Source organism: Narcine bancroftii, chromosome 12 (assembly GCF_036971445.1).
Source record: "Narcine bancroftii isolate sNarBan1 chromosome 12, sNarBan1.hap1, whole genome shotgun sequence".
NCBI classification, from domain to species: Eukaryota; Metazoa; Chordata; class Chondrichthyes; order Torpediniformes; family Narcinidae; genus Narcine; species Narcine bancroftii.
In genome coordinates this window covers 27,574,683-27,595,977 of record NC_091480.1, presented here as the reverse complement: position 1 = coordinate 27,595,977, position 21,295 = coordinate 27,574,683, and the positions used below count along the sequence as shown (strand labels likewise).

General features: G+C 38.2%; 1 protein-coding gene across 1 annotated transcript in view; it reads right to left on the bottom strand.

Annotated features, from left to right (window-relative positions):
• LOC138747263 (myosin-16-like) overlaps positions 1–21,295 on the bottom strand; it is a 65,969-nt gene that overhangs the window by 19,257 nt on the left and 25,417 nt on the right. Inside the window, exons 12-29 of the mRNA XM_069906325.1 lie at positions 19,755–19,904; positions 18,003–18,173; positions 16,883–17,059; positions 14,773–14,899; positions 14,386–14,444; positions 14,077–14,164; positions 12,002–12,119; positions 11,143–11,263; positions 10,513–10,649; positions 9,753–9,834; positions 8,994–9,167; positions 6,923–7,150; positions 5,862–5,966; positions 4,665–4,751; positions 3,741–3,886; positions 1,605–1,695; positions 770–826; positions 430–516 (exon numbers count right to left, since the gene is read on the bottom strand). Coding sequence (XP_069762426.1) covers positions 430–516; positions 770–826; positions 1,605–1,695; positions 3,741–3,886; positions 4,665–4,751; positions 5,862–5,966; positions 6,923–7,150; positions 8,994–9,167; positions 9,753–9,834; positions 10,513–10,649; positions 11,143–11,263; positions 12,002–12,119; positions 14,077–14,164; positions 14,386–14,444; positions 14,773–14,899; positions 16,883–17,059; positions 18,003–18,173; positions 19,755–19,904 — 2,205 coding nt within the window. The remainder of the gene's footprint in view (positions 1–429; positions 517–769; positions 827–1,604; positions 1,696–3,740; positions 3,887–4,664; positions 4,752–5,861; positions 5,967–6,922; positions 7,151–8,993; positions 9,168–9,752; positions 9,835–10,512; positions 10,650–11,142; positions 11,264–12,001; positions 12,120–14,076; positions 14,165–14,385; positions 14,445–14,772; positions 14,900–16,882; positions 17,060–18,002; positions 18,174–19,754; positions 19,905–21,295) is intronic.

The following is a 21,295-nucleotide window of genomic DNA, read 5'->3' as shown; positions in this document are numbered from 1 at the left end:
AAAATTAAATAAAAAGTTTTAAATCTGAAAGCTAAAATCATTTCTTTTTATTCCAGGTCAGTGAGTCACTGCAGATGAATAGGGCCATGTTTTATATATATATATCTATATATATATATCAGCTGTGCATCCATCAGCTCAACAAATTTGAACTATAGCCCCAAAATTGATGCAACGTTCAGTACTGGGACAGGAGGTGATGAGTTGTACTGGTCCTGATCTGCAAGATAAACTAACCCATGAAGAGCATCTTCATTATGTTTGACTAAAGTGACAGCAAAAGATTGACATATTTCTGATCACTGACTTACTTCTGGTTCTTTTTTAAACAATACTCCCAATCAGAGAAGCGAATATGCAGAAATGTTAATAAAACACATCTGTGTGACGCGCTCAGACTGAAATTCATCCACATGCCCCTGAAGTTACCTGGGACACCGTAGCTCCACCAGCTTCTTCCAGCCTGTCACTGAGTTCCTCCAAGTCACGAGCATATTCAGCTCGCTGCTTTTCAACCTGCATGGATTGGAGGTGCACGCTTTATTAGTATTTGAAACCGAGCAGAACCAAATAAGACAACAACAATAAAAATGTCTGAAATGTCTGCAATTTGCTACAAACTAGGTTTTTAAGGAATGATTTAAGTAGAGAGTACAGAGTATCCTGGCAAAGATGGTAATGCTTAATTAAATGTTGTCATAAATATTGCAGATTGATTGGTAATTTCATGAGATATTTTGCATGAATTAATCATCTGAAATTGCTTTACCTTTGCTCTCATCGCCCGCTCTCCCTCAAGTTCCTCTTCCAGTTCTTCAATTCGGGACTAGAAATAGAAACATTTGCATTAATGTTTGAAATCTCTCACCTTCCCTTACAGCAAGCACAAGGGTATTTCGTGTAATATTACGATCTATATGATTACATGACAATAAAGGAATCTTGAATCTAAATATTGAAACAGGTGAAACGTATGAATGAAATACACCAGAGATACAAGATTTAGGGAATATATGACTTTGGTCTATTTGTAGATGGAATTTTAGCCTAACAATGGTAATATCAGAAAAATAAACAAGTTGTCCAAAAATCATTGCTTTTCAAATTTTGTGGCCATTAAAGTAAATATATTAAATAGGAAAATGCAGAGAATAAAGTAATGATAATGTTTTATTGGATTTACATTTTGTATCAAAAATGTAAATCACAGGGTTAGGTGTATTTTTGATTATTGTAATTTACAACCAATTCAATTTAGATCTGCATATACAGCTACTTTGCACACATTTTGTTGGGTGTGCTTTACAAATGATCTCTGTGGTTGAGTTTGTAACAGATAAAAATGGGTTATTTTTATGCAAGGAATATCAGTGGAATAGTTAAAGCAATCTTAAATTAATAGAGGGAAACATTGGAGAGGTATAATACTAGTATTCTGGCCAATATTGGCAAATTTGGTTAAAATTAATCTTTTTCCACCCCAACCTTAGCTCATTCCAGCCAATTATGCATGTATTGCACCATTACTATTTGGTTTAACGTTTCTGTCCAATTGTTATTGCCACATGTTTTGATTGTGTTTATGGATTTAATACTCTTTGTACCTGATGTTCTTTAAGCTTCCTGTGTAATGTGGTATTCAGAGACTGTTCATCTTCCCACTTGGAGTTCAATGAATTAATTTCCAAGTCCCTCCTTCAAAAATGAAAAAGAATTGAAGATTGCAGTGTACGCCATTGTTGATGATGTATTAAGTGGTTCAGAGAAAAGAATAAGTAGACCATACCCTGAGGATGAACTAATCAAATCAGCATAGCTCCATTCAGTCAACAAGCAATATTCTTTGAAACCAGAGCTTTACCAAATGATAATCTTTCAAGGTGGTTTTAAACTCTATTATGTCATTTTATAATACATACCTAGTACCAATTTATCAAATGCAAACTTCTTTTCCTTGAATTCAGTAATGATGTATAATGAATAACTCCCAAATTTTTGGTTCTCATTTTCAGTTTCTGTCATTTGTTTTTCAGAGAGGAATTGTTTGCTGTACTAATTTGTAATTCTGATCAAAAATGGGCATCACTTTTAGTGTAGGGGTGACACGGTTAGCCTAGCAGTTAGAGCAACACAGTGACCGGGGTTCGAATCCAGCGCTGTCTGTAAGAAGTTTGTTCGTTCTTCCCGTGTCTGCGTGGATTTCCTCCAGGTGCTTCGGTTTCCTCCCATCCTTCAAAATGTAGAGGGAGTTGTAGGCTAATTGGGTTTATTTGGGTGGGACAGACCCAAGAGCCGGACGGGGCTGTTACCATGCTGTATGTCTAAATTTATATAAAAACCATGCACATCAAGAGAGATATTTATTTAATTGAACAACTGGACATTAATATGAGATGATCCAACATTATATGGTTAAATGGTCATTCTGACCTAAATTGGGAAATGATAGGATCAAAGAAGCTGAAATATAATGGAGCCCCTGTCATTTTGTAGTTGGGCTTTTGCAACCATTTGAATGCCAGAAATGAAAAAAAAAATGCATTTGTTTAATGCTGGGCAGATCCACTTCAGCACATCTCAAGGTGCTTCACAGCTCATGAAACATAATCCTGATTGTAGCTGAGGAAATGTGGAATTTTCATCGAGTAAAATTTTGCACTCAGGTTTCTGTGGTCAGATTTGACTCTATTATCTGCTGACTCCTGTCACAGTTAACGCCTTTAGAGACAGTTTCAAAAGTTTATCCAGCAGAGCGTGAGTTTATTTTCCTGTACTAACCCTGACCTCATAATAAATGGAAAGTATTTACACCCTTAGTGGGTGGAGTATAGACCATACAGATTTTTAAAATGTTTCTTTTAAAACCAATCACTACAAATAAAGTTATTTTAAAAAAATATCTATTTGAATATGGAGCGACAGTGACTATGTGTTTGAGGGCAGGCCTAAGACTGGGATATTTCTGGATGTAAAAACACAAAAATACTGGAGCACATCTCACAGAGAGCATAGGAGGTAAAGATATTTAATTGATGTTTCGGGTATGAGCCCTTCTTCAATGAAGGAGCAAAAAGCAGGCAGGCGCCTGAATAAAAGTCTGGGGGAGAAGGGAAGAAAGGGCAGACCAACAGAGAGTAAAAAGCAGGCAGACTTCTGGATTTCACTCTATTTCTGGATGTTAACTGCATCTTTTTCTATACAAATGCTGCATTCTCAATGGTCATTATACCTTTTAGCAGACATCCTGAAGTAAAATCTGTGGATTATTTATAAGATCTACAGTCTTGAAATTACACTGCAAATATTATGGAAGGAATGATGGATGGGGTACGTCAATATTTGCATCAAGTAATTTGCCTGGTTCAGTGTATTCCTGGCATACCAATACAAAAAAAATACTCATCATTCCTCATTCAGAATGAGGCTGGATAGCTTTTTGTTTCTAATTCATCATTTCAAAATCATGAACACTTTGTACTTATAGAGAATACTTAAAACTCCACTAACAATTTGCATTTTTACAGTACTTTAAATAGAATAAATTATTCCAGAACACTTAACAAGAGTGCTATAAATAAAAATCAAACCCATGACTACTGTTGGAAACATCAGTATATATATATATATATACACGAGCCTGCAGCTGACGTGGACATTTACCCCCTCCATAAATCTTCGTCCGCGAAGCCAAGCCAAAGAAGAAAAAAGATACAGAACATTGAAAAAAGTGCAGTGCTTACTTCTTGAGAATCTCCTCCAGGTCAATCTTTGCTCTTTCCATCTCATTTAAGTTTTCAATGGTCATCTTCAGATCTCCCTCAGCCTTGCGCCGAGCTTTCTCTACCTCAGTCCTGATCTTCTTCTCTTGGCTCCAGTTATCTTCCAGCTATCAATCATTTAAACATAATCAGTGTTAAAACTGCAAATGTTTGTCAAACAAGAAATCAACTTTAACCACAGTTTAAGGGGTAATAATACATCATTATAGCATCATGTAGAGTCAATGAAGCATTTACCCGATATAAGTTATAATAAAGCTTGAATAAATAGAGCATATATGCTCTATTTGTTCCACTCCATGTTCCATTTTTTTGACTGGCCAGTATCTTCCCACAGTATAGATGAGTTGTGTTATTTTAATGGGAAAGAATTACATTTCCCAGTGGAATTCACAGCTCCCATTAATGTGCAAAAGTTGCTGGCCTATCATCAATAGCCTCCAGCGAGCCACATTTCTTTCAATTTCAGTTCAGAGTGAAGACTTGATTCCAGTTTTCAGCAAATTATTCATTCATCACAATCCTCAAAACTTTTCTCTGTCAAGAAGTGCGGTCTCCATGCTGTTGGACCATGACAGGGAAGTGCAAAGTGTCTGTGATTTTCAAGAAATCTACCACAAAACTTGAGAAATTTGCTTAATTGTTGTAGATGAGTACATCTGAGAATATTGACTAGACCATTATTGTATCATGAATGAATAATTCCTGAATAGAGATTTCTCACAAACCATAATTTGATATCTATCAACATCCATACAAACACACATTCAAATATTTAATGCAAAATATAAAGATCTTTGTGATGGTGCCTCATGGCCAATTTGTACAAAATGGTTAGAACCTCAGGTCTAAAGTAAATGTGTTTGAAATAATCTATAAGTCTACCTCTTGAATCTGGGAGTTGAGTTTTCCATTGCTTTTGGTAAGATGGTTGACTTTATCTTCCTCAGCCTGAAGATCATCTAGTGTTTTCTGTAAATATAAAACATGATTAAAATATTATACGTCTTCAATGATTTTAAATTAAGTACGCAATATAGATTTAGTTAAATGTGGTGGATGGTGAGCAGAAAATCTGCAGTCGCGGGGGTCTAGTGCAATGCACAAAAGTGCTGGAAAAACCCAGCAGCTAAATTGAGTAAATGGAAATGGTACAGGTTAAAAATTATCTAATTAAATGGTGGAGGACGTTCAATGGGTTTGACAGTTAATTCCTCTTCTCAAATTCTTGAAGTGTCTTCTGGGCAGACGAGTTAATCATGTTGTAGCTATAACATGGATACAAGGATTGGCCCAATGTGGCAACCTTGTCATTCATGTCACATTTATTCCATCATCATTACATGAAAACTCCCATTAGCTCCAATGTCTGCAAACTTTCCTGTTTAAATCCCTTAGCTCCATCCTTGCTACAGGCCACATTCATTTTCATGGCACATTGTTTAAAATTTGAATGTTGTATTTTTCTTGCTATGTTTTACTAAATAAAATCAAACAATCTGTCCTTCTAATGGGGCAGTCAAAAATGTCAGATTTTCTAGTAGATAGAGTAACCAAGAGGTCCTTGTGCTGATTTCTTAAGACTATTCGTAGTAATTTTATCCATCAACGCAGAAATACAGCAACATCATACATGTGTGTATTTAAACATGTCAAATATAATGAGAAATAGCTACATCTATTAGTAAATACAGTAAAATCCCCATTATCTGAAACTCAAGAAACCGCCAGTCTCAAGCAACTGGAAAAAAAATGTGAAAAATAAATAGGTAAAAGATACATAAGTTTAAAATTGACGATCCCTCCGCAGTTAGTTCACCAATCACGTAACATGCAATCTCAAGCAACCATAAAATTAATTTATCCTGCATTTACCAATTCCCATAGGTGCTGGAGCCTGTCATTTTAATTCTTGTGTCAATGTTAAAATAGTAACAATGTCACAAACATTGCATGAGTCACTTAGTTTAATTACAAACTTTATGCAGTTAACTATTCAAATTTATATTGGCAATGAGGAAACCACCGATTATCATTATGAATATCATTGAGTGTTTCATGGCTATGCTGAGTCATACTAACCTGGTGAAGTTCATCTAAGGCTCTCTTCTCCTTTTGCAGCTTGGCAATTGTATCATCTCGCACATTGAGGTCATTGGTTAGGGAGCGGACTTTGTTATCTAGAGCCTAGTGAAAATAACGTAACAGTTAACCATTGGAGGGTATGATTAAACCAAGTTGAATAATGTGTATGCAGATCCATTTGTGCATGGGCATGTTGGCATTGCTGGTGAACTCTAAGCACTTTTATTCATGGAGGCTGGGAGGCTTGTGGATAGTTTGGGTTCATCGGGTTATTCGATACATGCTACGATTCAAAGTTCCCAGTTGCCCACAATATGGTTATAACCAAAGTTGTTTTCAGTTTGTGAGAGAAACTCTGTGGCTTCTGATGAAACAGGGAAACATTTGAACACTTAATAATAATGTTTTATAAGTTGACTTGAATCTGTACCATCAATAATCATTTTGTCCCCAGTTTTGGACTGCTTCCTCATTTACCCCAGTTCTTTCTCTCCCTCTCCCTCCCTCTGAACTTCCAACCAACTGCTTCTCATGAAGTTTTGATTCTTATGCTAGAGTGATATGAGCCCCATGGTTGATGGCAGCTGAACGCTGCCCATAGGTAGGATACATGCAGGCGATTACGTTATCAAGCATCAAGCAGAAAAATGGCTGATTTTCATCATGGTGCTACTGAGTTTTGGAAAGGTAGCTGGTGTATTCTGTCAGAAAGCCAGGGAAATTGCTTTTGCTGGATATGCACTTTTTAAAAAAGGTCTAGATTGGATCTGAACCAGTTCCAGGGGTCTGAAGCCCAACCCAAAGTGGCTGGGAGATGAAGATAGAGAGGGAAGGGGTTGGAGAGCTGGATAAAACAAAACAGAGGGATAGAGAAGAAGCTGTTCTCAGGGTCCGAATGGTACAGAGACATGGGGCAGACTGAATATCAGTAAAGTCTGGGAAGGAACACAAGCCATCTAAGAAAGAAGGGGATTTATATTCTGATCACTATTTTGGGCCATCTTGCTTTATGTATCATGAGGGAAATCCCTCATTATATAAATTATATTGAAATATACCTGCTTTTCTTTCTCGGTTTTTACAAGGGTTGTTTCCAGGCCCTCAAGATCGAGTTTCAGGTCAGATAATTCAGACTCCAGTTTCCTTTTATGAGATGAGAGATTCGAGCTTGCATTCTCCTCTTCCTCTAACCGTTCCTTCATATCTGAAATCTGATTTTCATTTTCCATCTTCAGCTTCATCAGTTGAGTGAGACGTTCCTCCAGATCAGATATGTTTTCTTGCTCCTGTGAAATAGCAATAAAGAAATGTGGATGACAATCAGCAGATTATAAACAATAAGGTAGAGCATGTATACAAATTGAATTATGTCCCTTTACTTAAGAAAATTGGTGAGGATTTGAATAAGTGGAAAATACTGCCAAGAACATTATTGGGTAGGGTTAAGTGTGTCAAAATGAATACATTTTCTAAAGTACAATATTTATTTTAAACATTACCAATAATGCTACCACAAAATCTTTTTCAAGAATAAAATAAATACATTAGAAATTTTCTTTGGAAGGGTGAGATGTCGAGATTGACATGGAAATTTGAGTTAGGAGGATGGCAATGACCAAATTTCAAAAATTATTGTAATGCTGCTCAGTTGAGATTTTTGACCTCCTTTTTTGATGAGGAAGAAAAACCAGCATGGGTTAAAATAGAAATTGATAAGATAGGAGAGAGGAAATCGGAAGATTTTATATATAAATGGGAATCAAAATTATTATCTGGGGAGAGAGAAGCATCCTTGATGAAACATTTGATTAATATTTGGAATAAGGTAAACAATGAAATTGGAACAAGGAGTGTTCCCCTACCTAAAATGCCTTTGATTCAAAATCAACTTATTCCATTTTCAATGGATAATCAACTTTTAAATATATCAAAATATATAAATAATTGATGCCATGTGTTGAGGGGGGAGGGGTCCCCTCTGGCAGCCAGGTTTCTATTCTTCTTTCTCTCTCTTTATTCTTTTTCTTTAATTCTTTTTTCTTTTCTTTCTTCTATTGGGGTTTATTTGGGAGAAGGGAGTTGGGGTTTATACCATCATGTAATGGATTTGATGAGGTGGGCTCACCTCACTGACAAAAGGCAAAGGAGGAAAAACCCAACACCCAACCCCAACCCACCAATTTTCCCCTGCAACCGCTGCAATCGTGTCTGCCTGTCCCGCATCGGACTGGTCAGCCACAAACGAGCCTGCAGCTGACGTGGACTTTTTACCCCCTCCATAAATCTTCGTCCGCGAAGCCAAGCCAAAGAAAAAAAGAATGGATTTGATATTTTGTATTGAAAATTTTAAAATAAAATTATCCAAAAAAAGTCAAAAAATTATACTATAAACATATGAAGAAAAGTCATGTTCTTGCGGCAGAATTTAGCACAGAGAAAGATTAACAATGTTTGCGTCATTTCTTTGAAGACGTTTCTACAACTTGCAGCGGTATTGCCAATCAAACTTCCTAGATTTAAAAAAATACATCTTCTTGACCACAAGATCTTGGGAAAAAAATAATATCATGAACTTACTCAGGGGCCCAATGAAATAGAATTCATTGAATCATAATAAATGCCCATATTCATTTGAACCAAATACCACAAAGTTTATCAGATTGATCTTAAATGTGAGTAATTGCTAATTTGAAGAAATGCTTGTTTAAAGAGTTATGTATTACTTGGTCACGATTCCAGTCTTTTTTTTGCTGTATCTTATGTGTAAGTAAAACCCAATTCCATGTGGGTGAGTTAAATTGAACTAAAGCATTTCCTCAATAATCCTAATGAGTTTCAGCCCATTCCAGTTTTAGAATGTAGGTTTTCAAAATGTTTAGGTGTAGGAGAGGCATGCAAAATTGACAAGGGAGTGGAGTACATTTATATCAGCAAACTGCATGAATTTTTTTATATTAGAGTGGATAACGGGGTGGAGAGGGGCTTGAGAAAAAATAAACTTCTGAAATGTAGCTTAGAGTAAAAGTCATTTAGGAACATTAGAAAGGACAAAATCTTGCTGAAATTTCTCTGAAACATTGAGAGATGGATGGGCTAATTTCCTTTGAGTGAGATGTTGAGTCAACTTACAGCCTGGACTTGTAGTAAGAGGTCATTCTTCTCCTGTGAGAGAGTTGCTGTACTCTCCTCGAGTACTTTGATCCTGTTAAGGAGATCATTGGTCTGTTCCATTGCAGCTCTTAGCTCTTCCTCTTTCTGTTTCATCTCATCCTCCTGACGGGCCACATTCAACAGAGGCTTAACCTACAAGTAATGATTAGGGTATAGTTAGTGTGGTGCCAAAATACATAACCTAAATTCTGAACACTTTTTCTTCGAAACAGACAGTAACAGATTGTAATAAAAATTGATTTTTATTTGGATATTTAGCTGGTCTGGTGAGTAAAACAAGATTATTGCTTCAGGTTAATGACCTCTTGTCAGAACTCTGGCAGAGAACTTCTGCTTCATAACTATGAAGGTGTAAATCTTGACTGGAAGTACAGTATAGGAAAGATGTTTCCGTTAAGAAGGCATCAGAGCTCACATTTATCCCAGACCCATCCATGGCTACAAATGCATTGGAAGAGTGGCAAGTGAATGTATTGGAGCAGTAAGCTGATCAATTATCACCTTCCTAACCTAAAGGCATCCAGAGCCTTTAGACCTGCTCTAAAAGAAAACAACAAAACCAGAGCTCAAGTAATCCAACTTTGTTTATCTGACTAAAGTACAGATGTCATAATCCATTTGCTGCACAAAATGGTGAATCTAATACAAACATAATCATAAAATTGATATCATGTTATTTAAAATTAATGTAAATGACATGCCCTTTATAATAATTACCTTAGTGTACAGCTTCCACCATCCCCAGTAACGTAGTTGCAGGAATTTGCGGATATTACGTTGTATAACTATTAGTCCCATTCTGTAAATAGTGTAAACAAGATATTTCTTACCAATATGCAAATATATGGGAACAGGAGTAGCATGGCTTCTCAAACATGTTCTTTGTTTATATCAATATCACCTTCCCAACATATTTGTTCAGTCATTATATTGTTATTAATATACGATTACTTCTGTGTCAATCAGACAAGTTCACCAAATGATGGTTTTGGGTGGGCTGAGACATACATTTAGGAGGTAGATGTAAAGTTAATCTCTTCATGTGATTGGCCCCCAGGAGGCTAGACAAAGAATCTTCAGGCTAAACCATGTAATGTTGCAATATGGCATGGATATGCCTGTACACGAGTTATAGAGATGAGAATTGAACAAAATTCAAACATACAAGGAAGCAATAGTACATTTAGTGAAGTTGAGAGGACTAAATAGATTATGCTCCCTCTGTTCTCAAAGTTCATCACAACTGAAGCTTTCCTTCTGACATTTCTTGATCAACTGTAGACTAACTGATTACTTTCAGATTGGCCTATTGACGTAACGATGGTAGATGGCTGATTAAATAGATATTGTTTCATTTCTCCTAGCTGTCGTGACTTTCCTATGTACAACTGCCAGATACTTTTCTTCAGAGCTGCATATAATTTATTATTGCTGTAGGATGTGTATCATAAACGTTCAGTGAAATGTGAAGACGCACCTCCTTTCCAGCATCTTTTTGAATTCTATTCGCATCAACATCCCACGGGAACGAGACTGAATCATTGTTAGAATTTTTGCCAGTCGCTCATCACGGAAATCCTCAAGTTTAGCCAGAACACCAGCACGGAAGAATACCTGTGAAGTACCATGAATTGAAGCAAATTATTTTTTACAATACTGATAAATGGTTGGAATTGAGGAAAGATGGAGGCACAAAAGATCAATTCAAAGAATGTATACGTCAACCTTATCAAGTCAATTAGTCAGTTTATAGCAGTGATTGGGAAACTGGTGAGTGCTAATTGTAGATTGAGAAGAAAAAACTTCCCTTACGGGCATAGACTTGAATTTTGCAAAATAAATAAGCATTTGACTTGATAAGAAAAATCAATAAGTTAAATAATCAAAAAATTGAGTATATGAAGTAATACAAAACTCTGAAGATTGACAAGAATCTTAGGGCTGAGTATTTACAAACTTCAGTGTATCGTTAATTAAAACTGCAAGGTGACATTAACAACTGTTCCTATTATTTTAATGAACCAACCTACTGATATTTAATGTTCATATCAACATTCACGTAACTTTTGTATTTAAGAGATTTTTCTATTCAGCGTAATCATGTTACCTTTGTGTGTCCAATTTTGTATTCATTGTTGTCCAGGCCAATTGAACCAAGGACCAATTCTGAAGCTTTCTTGTTATCAACAAATCCCTTGGGGATGACATTGGGGTTCAAGATATGGTATCTGAACAAAAGTAATAATGTTACATGGTGCAAATTTTATGCCTACTTCACGATTGCAGCTTTCACATCTTTATTCTGCGTCTTCTAATTTAAACAGTGAAATTTATTTAAGCGGCATTCTTTCCTTGCCCTCTCTGTACACCTAGGATTTCCTGAATTATTTGCTCAAGGCTGCCCAACAGTCTTAGTATTTAAATTCACTCTGAGCTGAGTAGCTACTCCCCACATCCTCTCCAAGATGCCAAATACCATCTCTGCAAAATTACCCGAATCAGTTCACATCTCAGCACATTTACTGATGAAACCCTCATCTTTACCTCTGTTACTTCAATGCCCAATAGTTCAAATTCTTTTCCATCCTGCATCTCCCTCTATATATGAAATCATCTACTCTCCATCCTCTAACTTACACCAAGCCTTGATTGTCCATCACTCTTGTAATGCATTAGCTCTTTTCATATTCAGTATCCCACCTCTCTTTTGAAGCCCTCTTCTTTAACCAAACGTTTGGTCTCCCATTATAATATCTCCCAATTTCCTTTTGATGACATCCCAGTGAAGTGCGTGAGATTCATTTGGCTATGTTACTGATGTTATATAAACACTGGAGAATTAAGAAAATTAGTGACTTATTCCTAGCGGCCTTGCCTTGATCGAGTGCTTTGGAGATATTTCTATAATTTAAGGGCTTAAATCAGAGAATGAAATGTTTTATGAACAGGCAAGAAATGTTACTCGCCTCTGTTTAAACTCAGGATATTGAAGTCGATTGGGGAAGCCTTTCCTGCAAATACGGATGCCTTCCAATACACCATTACATGCGAGTTGGTGAAGAATCAGACCAGCATCACACACACCTGCAAGAGAATTCAAACCAGTGACTAACCGATTTCATTTGATTTTGGACCAATACCACGTAATAAAGACTTGGCACCATTGTTACTGAAGCCAGTACAGTCATTATTTTCCATTAATTTTGATTCCACAGAATTGTAGAGCGAGCATTAATGATTAAAATAAACACCATAAATGCTGGAAATAGGTTCAAGTCATAGACCCTTCATCAGAACTGAAAATGAGGGAAGTGAAGCTTGAAAAGCTACAGGGAGAATGAGAGTGTCTCCAATGGGGTAAAGCCAAGATAGCCATGAGAATAAGCTACAAGTGAAAACACAAAGCTGGAGACACTCCGCAGGTCAAAAAGTGTACTTTCTAGAGCAAAGATAAAGAAGCATAACCCCAATGATTCAGGCTTGAGCCCTTCATTAAGATATGGTCAAAATGTGGGCAGGTGCCCAAACCAAATGGTGGAGCCAGGGGGAGGAGGAGGAGGAGGAGGAAGGGGCAGGGTGAAGGGAACAGTCCAACAGGCAGGAGGTAATGGGGTGGATAGGGGAGGGAAGCCACACCAGTAAACAAGGGGAGGGGGGAATTGCTCTGTGAATGGAAAAGGAAAGGGGGTGGAGAGATGGAGGAAAAAGTCAGAGGGATGGAGAAGGGAGAGGAAGAAAGGGGAGGAGGCTTACAGAAAGCGGAGAGGTCAACTTGCTGCCATCCAGCTGAAGAATGCCAAGGCGGATATTGCTCCTCCAATTTACAGGTGGTCTCAGTTTGACAGTACATGAAGCCATGTATAGACATGTCAGCATGGGAGTGAGGTGCAGAACTGAAGTGGTTTGCCACTGGGAGATCCCTGTCATTGATGTGGACAGAGCGAAGTTGCTCAATAAGCTAGAAACCAGGTAGCCTGAGCAATGAGAGCAAACAAAGAAAATGGGAGTTTAGGCTCTTGTCTACACTTTTATCCTCTAAGTTCTCCCATTCCAGAGACATTCTAGGGACACTTCCTCCATCATCCCTCCCACCATATTGCCACCCTTTTGGCTCTGACAAGAAGCTTCCAAACTGAAACATTGATTCTGTTTCTCTTCCCATAGATGCAGCCCGACTTGCCAGTATTTGATAGTTTTGTTTTAGACTTTGTTTTTGATTTTTAATTGAATGGCAAATCTTGATTTAACTACTGCAGTGATTGAAGGACTTCCAATTTCCTCGAGTGATTGAGGATGTGGAACAAGGAGCAGTTAACAAGAGATAACCAGACAGTGACTCAAGGCGAAGAACCCACCCAAGCTGCGTGCTGCTGGCGACTGCGGTTAAGGGACTCATATCAGGCTGTTGATTGCTGGAAACTGGCTGAAGGGGCACCAGGTATCGGAACCGGGATGCGGGAGTGTGCAGAGGTTTGGATCTGGAGCTTGGGTGGCTTATTGTCTTTCTACTAAAGGCTGTGTGTGCGGCTGCAGAGGCTGCGAGAGCGAATCCGTGGACACTCAGTGACTCTGGGGGGGACTCTCTTTTGCTTCTCTTTCTCTGACTGTATGGGGTGCTGAGGACAATTTATGGTGATGGTGAATCTTTGTCTGCCTTACAGTAGACTAAAAGAAATTTAGTGTAATATCACATTTTCTGTTTTATTACATGGCAATAAACGAATCTTGAATCCTGAATATTAAGGCAGAAGTGCAAGAAGATGCTGGAGGAACCTACGAGGGAGAAATGTAAATTCTTGCCGAGCTTCAGATGAAGAGAGATGGGAACAGCTTCAAATGTCAATTACTTCGGATGAATGGCCCGTTTTGCTCCAGTGCACTTTTGTCCATATTTTGCTATAATTGAGCCAAATGACCAATTATGTGTTTTAGGCTTTTTTTTTTAAATGAACCCTTTTCCACCTTTAGGTTTAACAACCTGTCAAAATAGAAAATTATTCGTGACATTAGTTACTCAGATTGTACATCGAAGTGAACTCACCTGACTGTTTATTTTCATTTGGCACAATACATCGCACAAAGTGGGGAGCAGTGCTGCGCAGTGTGGTCATCAGCTTGTTCAGCTGTTCCTATAATGTTGAAAATGGCACGATTAAAACAGCTACATGAAGGGAAAGAAGGACAAGAGGTAAATGGACCATGGGATCGTGCAGGTAAAGGAAGGAGCAAAAACAACAATCGCCTTGCTAGGTCCAAAAAATGAACTAAAGGAAGTCGTAGAGCAAATAGAAAACCAGTCAAGAAAATACAAAGGAGAAAAGTGTCAATTGTTCTGGCTGGGAAATCTTACCCTGTAAAATGCAGAAACAGTCTGGAAAGAAGACCCTTTCTTCTGTTTCTTTGTCCCGGCTGCAATGAGATAGAATAGTTGCACTCAAGCAACAGTTCTCAAACTTTTATATCCAATCACAGTCGAGAAGTAATGAAAACCCAAAGTACTCAAGTCCAGCCCACGTCCAAACTCCCGTAATACTAAAACAGTCTCTGCAAATACTTTATCTTTTAACCTTATAGACACTCAAACTACAATCCAACAAACCTGGACACACATAACTTGGACAAAGAACATATCTACATTCTAAATGGCACGAAAGACGCATTGACATTGGGCCTCCTCTTAGTGCTGATTCCTATTTCTTATTTATTTCCTGAGTGTGCGGAGTCCTCTGTAATTTACCGGGTGCTGCTTCTTCCTTAAATAGAATGGGGAGCAGAGACTGGCTTGACTTCTGGAATAGGCCCACCACAGTTTCATTCAAAGGATCTTTATTCTTCTCCAGCCAGCCCTGAGTGCTGTAGCCAACCTGAAGAAGAGAAAGAACAATATTGTAATGTATCCCAAGGTGAAGTTTGAATGCCACTAGAGTTCCAGTAATCTCTCATTACAATTGAAGTTACAGGACATGTAGACTTTTAACCAAGGTGTTTTTATTTTACTCAAACAGCAAGGAACTCACCATACATGACTTACATCATATATGTAAAAATATATATATCTCATGTCTAACTAGATATACAAATATGAGGTCATCATAACATTTTCTGATTACGTGACTCATTTATATATAATATAAAAATGTACACAAAGACAGTCTAGACACTGGTGGTAATTTTAGCTGGAGGTAGGGAACATGTTGGAACACAAGCTACCCAAGGCCCAGGAATTTTTACGCCTGGACCTTAAATGAGAGCACTTCCTTATTAGCCCGTATAAATCCATCAAAATGTGCCAGCTGGCTGGAAGCGGTGAAGGGCCAGCAGGGATGGGCCTCCACATTCAGTAAAGTGTCTGGAAGAGGAGAGTGAACCAAGGAGATGAAGGGAAACTCAGGCCAAGGGGAATTCCAAGGCTTTTCCGTGGGATACAGTGAAGCAATCCTATTTCTCCCAGACCACACAGAACTCCATTTGTCTTCTGGTCTTGACCCCATTCACTTGTTGGGCCAGTGTGTATATAATCATGGTTCATAAGAAAACAATGGGATGGCTTTTCCTCAGGTTAATTTTGGTTGGCTGCCATGGGGTGTCCACATCAGGAGCAATATTTTAATTGGTCCTCACAAATCAATGGTTATTGTGAACATAAGAATAGCATCATAAATAATTAACAATTCAGCATGAATTTCATTAGCCCTGGGATAAAACTAATTTCCATGTATTTCTTGCTATTATTAACTAATATTGATCTTAATGTGCATAATGTCAATGAATACATTAATGAGATCTGACTGACTATTTGTAGAGTGCTATAACACACATGGGATGTCATTACAGTTGCCTTCTCCTGTTAGTGCACAAGCAATTGTAACGGGTGGCCAGTCAGTTCTTTACATGAGATTGACAAACTGACTGCCAGTCTTTCATATTATCTGAAACATGTTTATGCGGCTGTAACATTGAACATTACAGCACAATACAGGCCCTTCATCCCACAACGTTGTGCCAACCTACATAAACCTATTCCACAACAATCTTATGCTTCCCAACCTCACAGCCCATAACCCTTTTATTTTCTTCTATCCATGTACCAATCTAAGTGACTTTTAAATATTCCCATTGCACCAGTTTCCACCACCAACTCAGGCAATGCATTCCAGTCACCCACCACTCTCTGTAAAAAAAATGTACCTCTGATATCTCTCATAAGGTTTCTTCTACTCACCATAAACAGGTGTTCTCTGGTATTTGCTATTATCGCATAGGAAAAAAGTGCTGGCTACCCACCCTGTCTATGCCTCTCACAATCTATTAAGTCACCTCTCATCCTTCATCGCTTTAAAGAGGAAAGCACCAGCTCGGTCAACCTTGCTTCTCCAATCCAGGCAATATCCTGGTAAATCTCCTCTGCACACTCTCTAAAGCATCTACATTCTTCCTGCAAAGAGGCAACCAAAACTGAACACAATAGACTAAGTGAGGAGTAACCAAAGTTTTATAGAACTTCCCTTGAACTCAGAAGGCTGGCACACCATGGTTTCTTAACCCTACCAACTTGAGTGGAAATTGATTTGTTCTTGCAATAAGTGGCCACTTGTTCAACTTCAGGTAGAATTAAAGAAGTGTAATTAGACATCGACAGTGGTATGAAATGGGCTGTTGACAACTAATTTTTTTTGCCAGTTACCATTGAAGTAGATTTTCTATCTGCCTATTTGTGGTTAAATATATTGGCCAATTCCACCATTCCCATAGACCCCTCACCAATCCATTTCCAACCACAATCAAGGCTTAGTTTAGAAACAGTGAAATGTTAGTGGTGTACCTTTGCAGAAGAGGTTGATACTCACTGTGCCAGCGTAGTGGACAAGCTCAAAGGTGGCTTCTGCTTTACCTTTACCACCTTTTGGTTTCAGGAAATTACTTGACTTGCCCAAATGATTGTCATACAGGGCAGCCTTAAATGTAGCATCTGTGGCTTTGGGGAACACACATTGTTCTTCCAAGATGGAGAAGATGCCCATGGGCTGGAAACAAAATACAGAAGAATTTTCATTGTAATAAAACCATTGTTACTCTTCCAAAAGTATTTACAAAGCTAATATACAAAATGGATAAGATTAGATTTTCTGAACCATATAGACAGTTATCTCAAAGCTCATTTATTTCATATCCTGGAGAAAGGGATGATAAACTAGTTCATTGAAATGCTTCAGTGATATAGGAAGTGCTTCTCTGGACCAATGCACTATGTTGCCTCAAGAGCTTTGCCAGAGATGCATAGAGCATGGATCAGACCCTTTGGCCCATCAAGTTGCACTAACCATCAAGCATTCATTTTTGCTAATCTGACACTAATCCCAATATATTAATTCCCATGAATTCCTGCCAGTTTCTGCCACTTCCCTATATACAGCTTCTAAAGCAAGGGTCAATTAGTCTAGGACTCATGTGTCTTTGGGATGTGGGAGGAAACCAGAACATTTAGGGAAAATACACAAACTGAGAGGGAGAACATGCAAAGTCCACACAGAGAGCACCCAAAGTAAGGATTGGTCCAAAGTTGCTGAAAGGCAATAGTTGCTGTCCCACCCTAATTGAACTATTTATGGAGTGTGTGATGTCAGCACTAATTATGTGAAATTGTTCTACATAATACATAGTAATAAACTGATTTACCTGCAAAATGAGTAAAATAAAAATCATAAGTGACCCCTCTGTTAAGGCCGTTTGGTAATGGAAATTTGCCCTGAGAGAATTCACAAATCATTGCCCAAGATTTTGAAGTACGGAATAAAATTTACTCTTACAGGATTTATGTGAAAAAAGTAAACAAGCAAATGCAAAATTTATTCTTGTTCAATGCTTGACATATGCACAGAGTTGACTTCCTCTCCCTGCCATTTTTTATTCCAGGCTTCCCTGCAATTTTTTTAATGGATGTTGATGTGATTTGTTTGATGTAATTACCTTCTCCAGCAGCTCGATGCAAGCTTGCAGATCCATGCCAAAGTCAATAAAATCCCAGACAATCCCTTCTTTCTTATATTCCTCCTGTTCCAGGACGAACATGTGGTGATTGAAAAACTGTTGCAGTTTCTCGTTGGTGAAATTGATGCAGAGCTGCTCAAAGCTGTTGAACTGGGAACATAAAAGAATTATGAAAATAAGAATGTTTCCTCTTCCATCCATTTGGGCAAAAATTTTCATTCCTGTTAGATTTAGAATAGCACAGTCTTCTAGTTTTTTTTTGTTGTCATTCCCTTCTCCGAAAGCCTCACTATTCAAATCTACTTTTATCATCTATGAAGCTGTATATGGATATTAAATGCAGTGACAAGTCACTTGCCCTAAACAACTATTTATACTCCAAACCAGCTTCTTCCAGTTCTGTCTACTCAAATCCTAAAACGTTCTTTATTCCTTTCTTTCTTCTGTAAGTATCAACCTTTCACTTCAGTGCATCTTTTCTGTTTTCCACATCTATTCCAATGTGGTAGCAGGTTCCTTGTTGTAACTGTTATCTGGGTAAAGATGTTTCTCTTGAATTGTTTTTTGGCTTTATTATTAGTTATATAATATATATGGACTCTGGTTTTTGACTTTCCACTATGGAAAGGTGATCGCAATGAAACAAAATTAAGTTCTTCAGGAGGCCAATACACAATTGTGCTGGAGAAATTAGGCAGACAACGCAACTTCAATAAGAAATAAAGGGTAGCAAATGTTTTAGGCCTAAGACCTTTATCTAAGTATGATACCTTGACAAAGGGCTCAGGCCCAAAACATTGGTGACACTTTGCATCCTACAGATGCTGTGTGAGCTACACAACTGTGTATTACACTCGACTATTCCAGAGTCTGCAGACTTGTTCTTGGTTAACTTCTTCAGAAGTCTGATAGTCTGACAGCTTGGATGCCGGGAGGATGTTTTATTTTAAGTGGAGGCACCAGAGCTTGAAACCAGCCTCAGTCTAATGGATCTTAGGATCGATGAGGAGAAATTTCTCAACTCGGTGAGCTACAAGGCCTTCGGAATTTAATTATATTTTAATTTTAAAAATTTAGACATACACCACGATAACAGGCCTTTCTGGCCCACAAGCCCAGTTACCACCTAATTGACCTACAACCATTGTATATTTTGAAAGGTGGGAGGGTGGACTGGAGCACCCAAAGGAAACCCATGCAGACACAGGGAGAATGCAAACTCTTTACAGACAGCACCAGATTTGAATCCCTGTCGCTGATGTTGCAACAGCATTGCACTAACTGCTGCACTAACTGTGCCACCCCTGTCTATTGAGGAGAGTTGACATTCTGTTGTGGAGTATATTCAGTGCAGTAATCTATTGATGCTTAGATTCTAAGAGAATTTGGCTTTGGGGACAGTGGGAGAAGGAAATGTGGACATAAACGATCAGCCATGATCCTACTGTATGGCGCAGCAGCTTTGAAGAGTTTCTTGTCCTGTCACAATTCATTCTATTTTTTATCCCTGAGCGTAGTAGGAATAATTTGACTTTGGATGATAAGCTGTAACAAATTATCTGACCAATAATTTCTCTCATCTTTCCGACAGCGGGTGGATGACATGATCTCACCAATTTAAAATCCATTCTTTAAGTGAGCATTTGCCTTTACTAAGATATATATTCTCTTCATTTACATCATTTAATCTTGTCATTTCTTTATTTGGTGACCTGCATTGTAAGACTCTACCTCAAAGATCTCAAAGCCAGCGATATCCAGCACTCCAATGAAGTACTGACGCTGTAACTTGGTGTCCAAAGTCCGGTTGATTCTGAATACCATCCATTTGAACATTTTGTCGTAAACAGCCTTCGCCAATGCACCAATTGCATTGTAGCACTGAAAAAGGACACAAATAAAATCATGTTCATCAAAATTATTATTGCATATAAATTATGCTTTAGGTTCAAGAAAATGCTATTGTGTAGGAGAAATTCTCGTTTCAACATGAGGCAAGATACCTGGAATGGCAGGAATGACTTATGAGGAAAGATTGCGCAAATTGGGATTGTACTCCCTGGAGTTTAGAAGATTGAGAGGGGATCTCATAGAGACATATAAAATTCTGGCAGGACTGGACAGAATGGATGATGGGAAAATCCAGAACCCGGGGCCATGGTTTGAGGATAATAGGCAAACCATTTAGGACCGAGATGAGGAGGAATTTCTTTACCTAGAGGGTGGTGAATCTGTGGAATTCATTGCCACAGAGGGCAGTAGAGGCAGGTTCATTACATATATTTAAGAGGGAATTGGATCTATTTCTTCAGTATAAGGGTATTAAAGGTTACGGAGAGAAGGCGGGGATGGGGTATTGAACTTTAAGATCAGCCATGATCTCGTTGAATGGCAGAGCAGGCTCGAAGGGTCGAATGACCTACTCCTGCTCCTATCTTCTATGTTTCTATGTAATGTCAATGGAGGCCTGATTTTTAGTTCTTTGACCTTATTTGCAGAAACAAATTCATAACTCTGCCTGAAGTTAAGTGTGACTTTGAGTGAGAAATGAGGCATAAAGAGACCACCTGTGAGAAAGCTTTCGGAACAAAGGAACTCTCTTAAAATTCAACTTCACCGTCCCACAAGAAAATGTATAGGCTTAAATTTCTAGGATTCCTCTGGCTCAGGCAGACATTGTTGGAAGATTAGATCTATTTGGGTGGGGGCATCACCATTAAGTTCTTAAATTTAAGTGGCAGGTAACATGATCTGAACCTCAGTTCCAAACTGAGAGCACTAATGACAATAGGATTGGTATATTTTGCCATCTAGATTTACTTGGCAGATCAGCTCAAGAAAGGAAGAATTAATGTCCATCTTCCTTCTTCTCCTAACCCACCCATTCTCTCTTTCAACTACCCACATCCACTCATCATCCCATCAGCTTATAACAGATGAGATGAAGGGATGGAGTTAAAATTGGGTTGAGTTTATGTGATCTGGTTGATTGCTGGTTTGCATAGTTAACTAATGTTACTTGGGACACTAATAACAGTATATAGATTGTCTGAGAGCCTGTAGATCGACAATACAGCCAAGCCCCCAGATCTCTGTGTGGAAGGCAAACCATCTTGCCTTCACAACACACTGTGATCTTTTTGATCCACAAGATTCAAACTCACTCTGAAGCATGCATTCCAATTCTTTTGTATTACCGAAAGAATCTTGAAAGGGCTGTGTGATCTTATAGAAACATATCGGATCATGAAGGGTATGGATAGGATAGATGT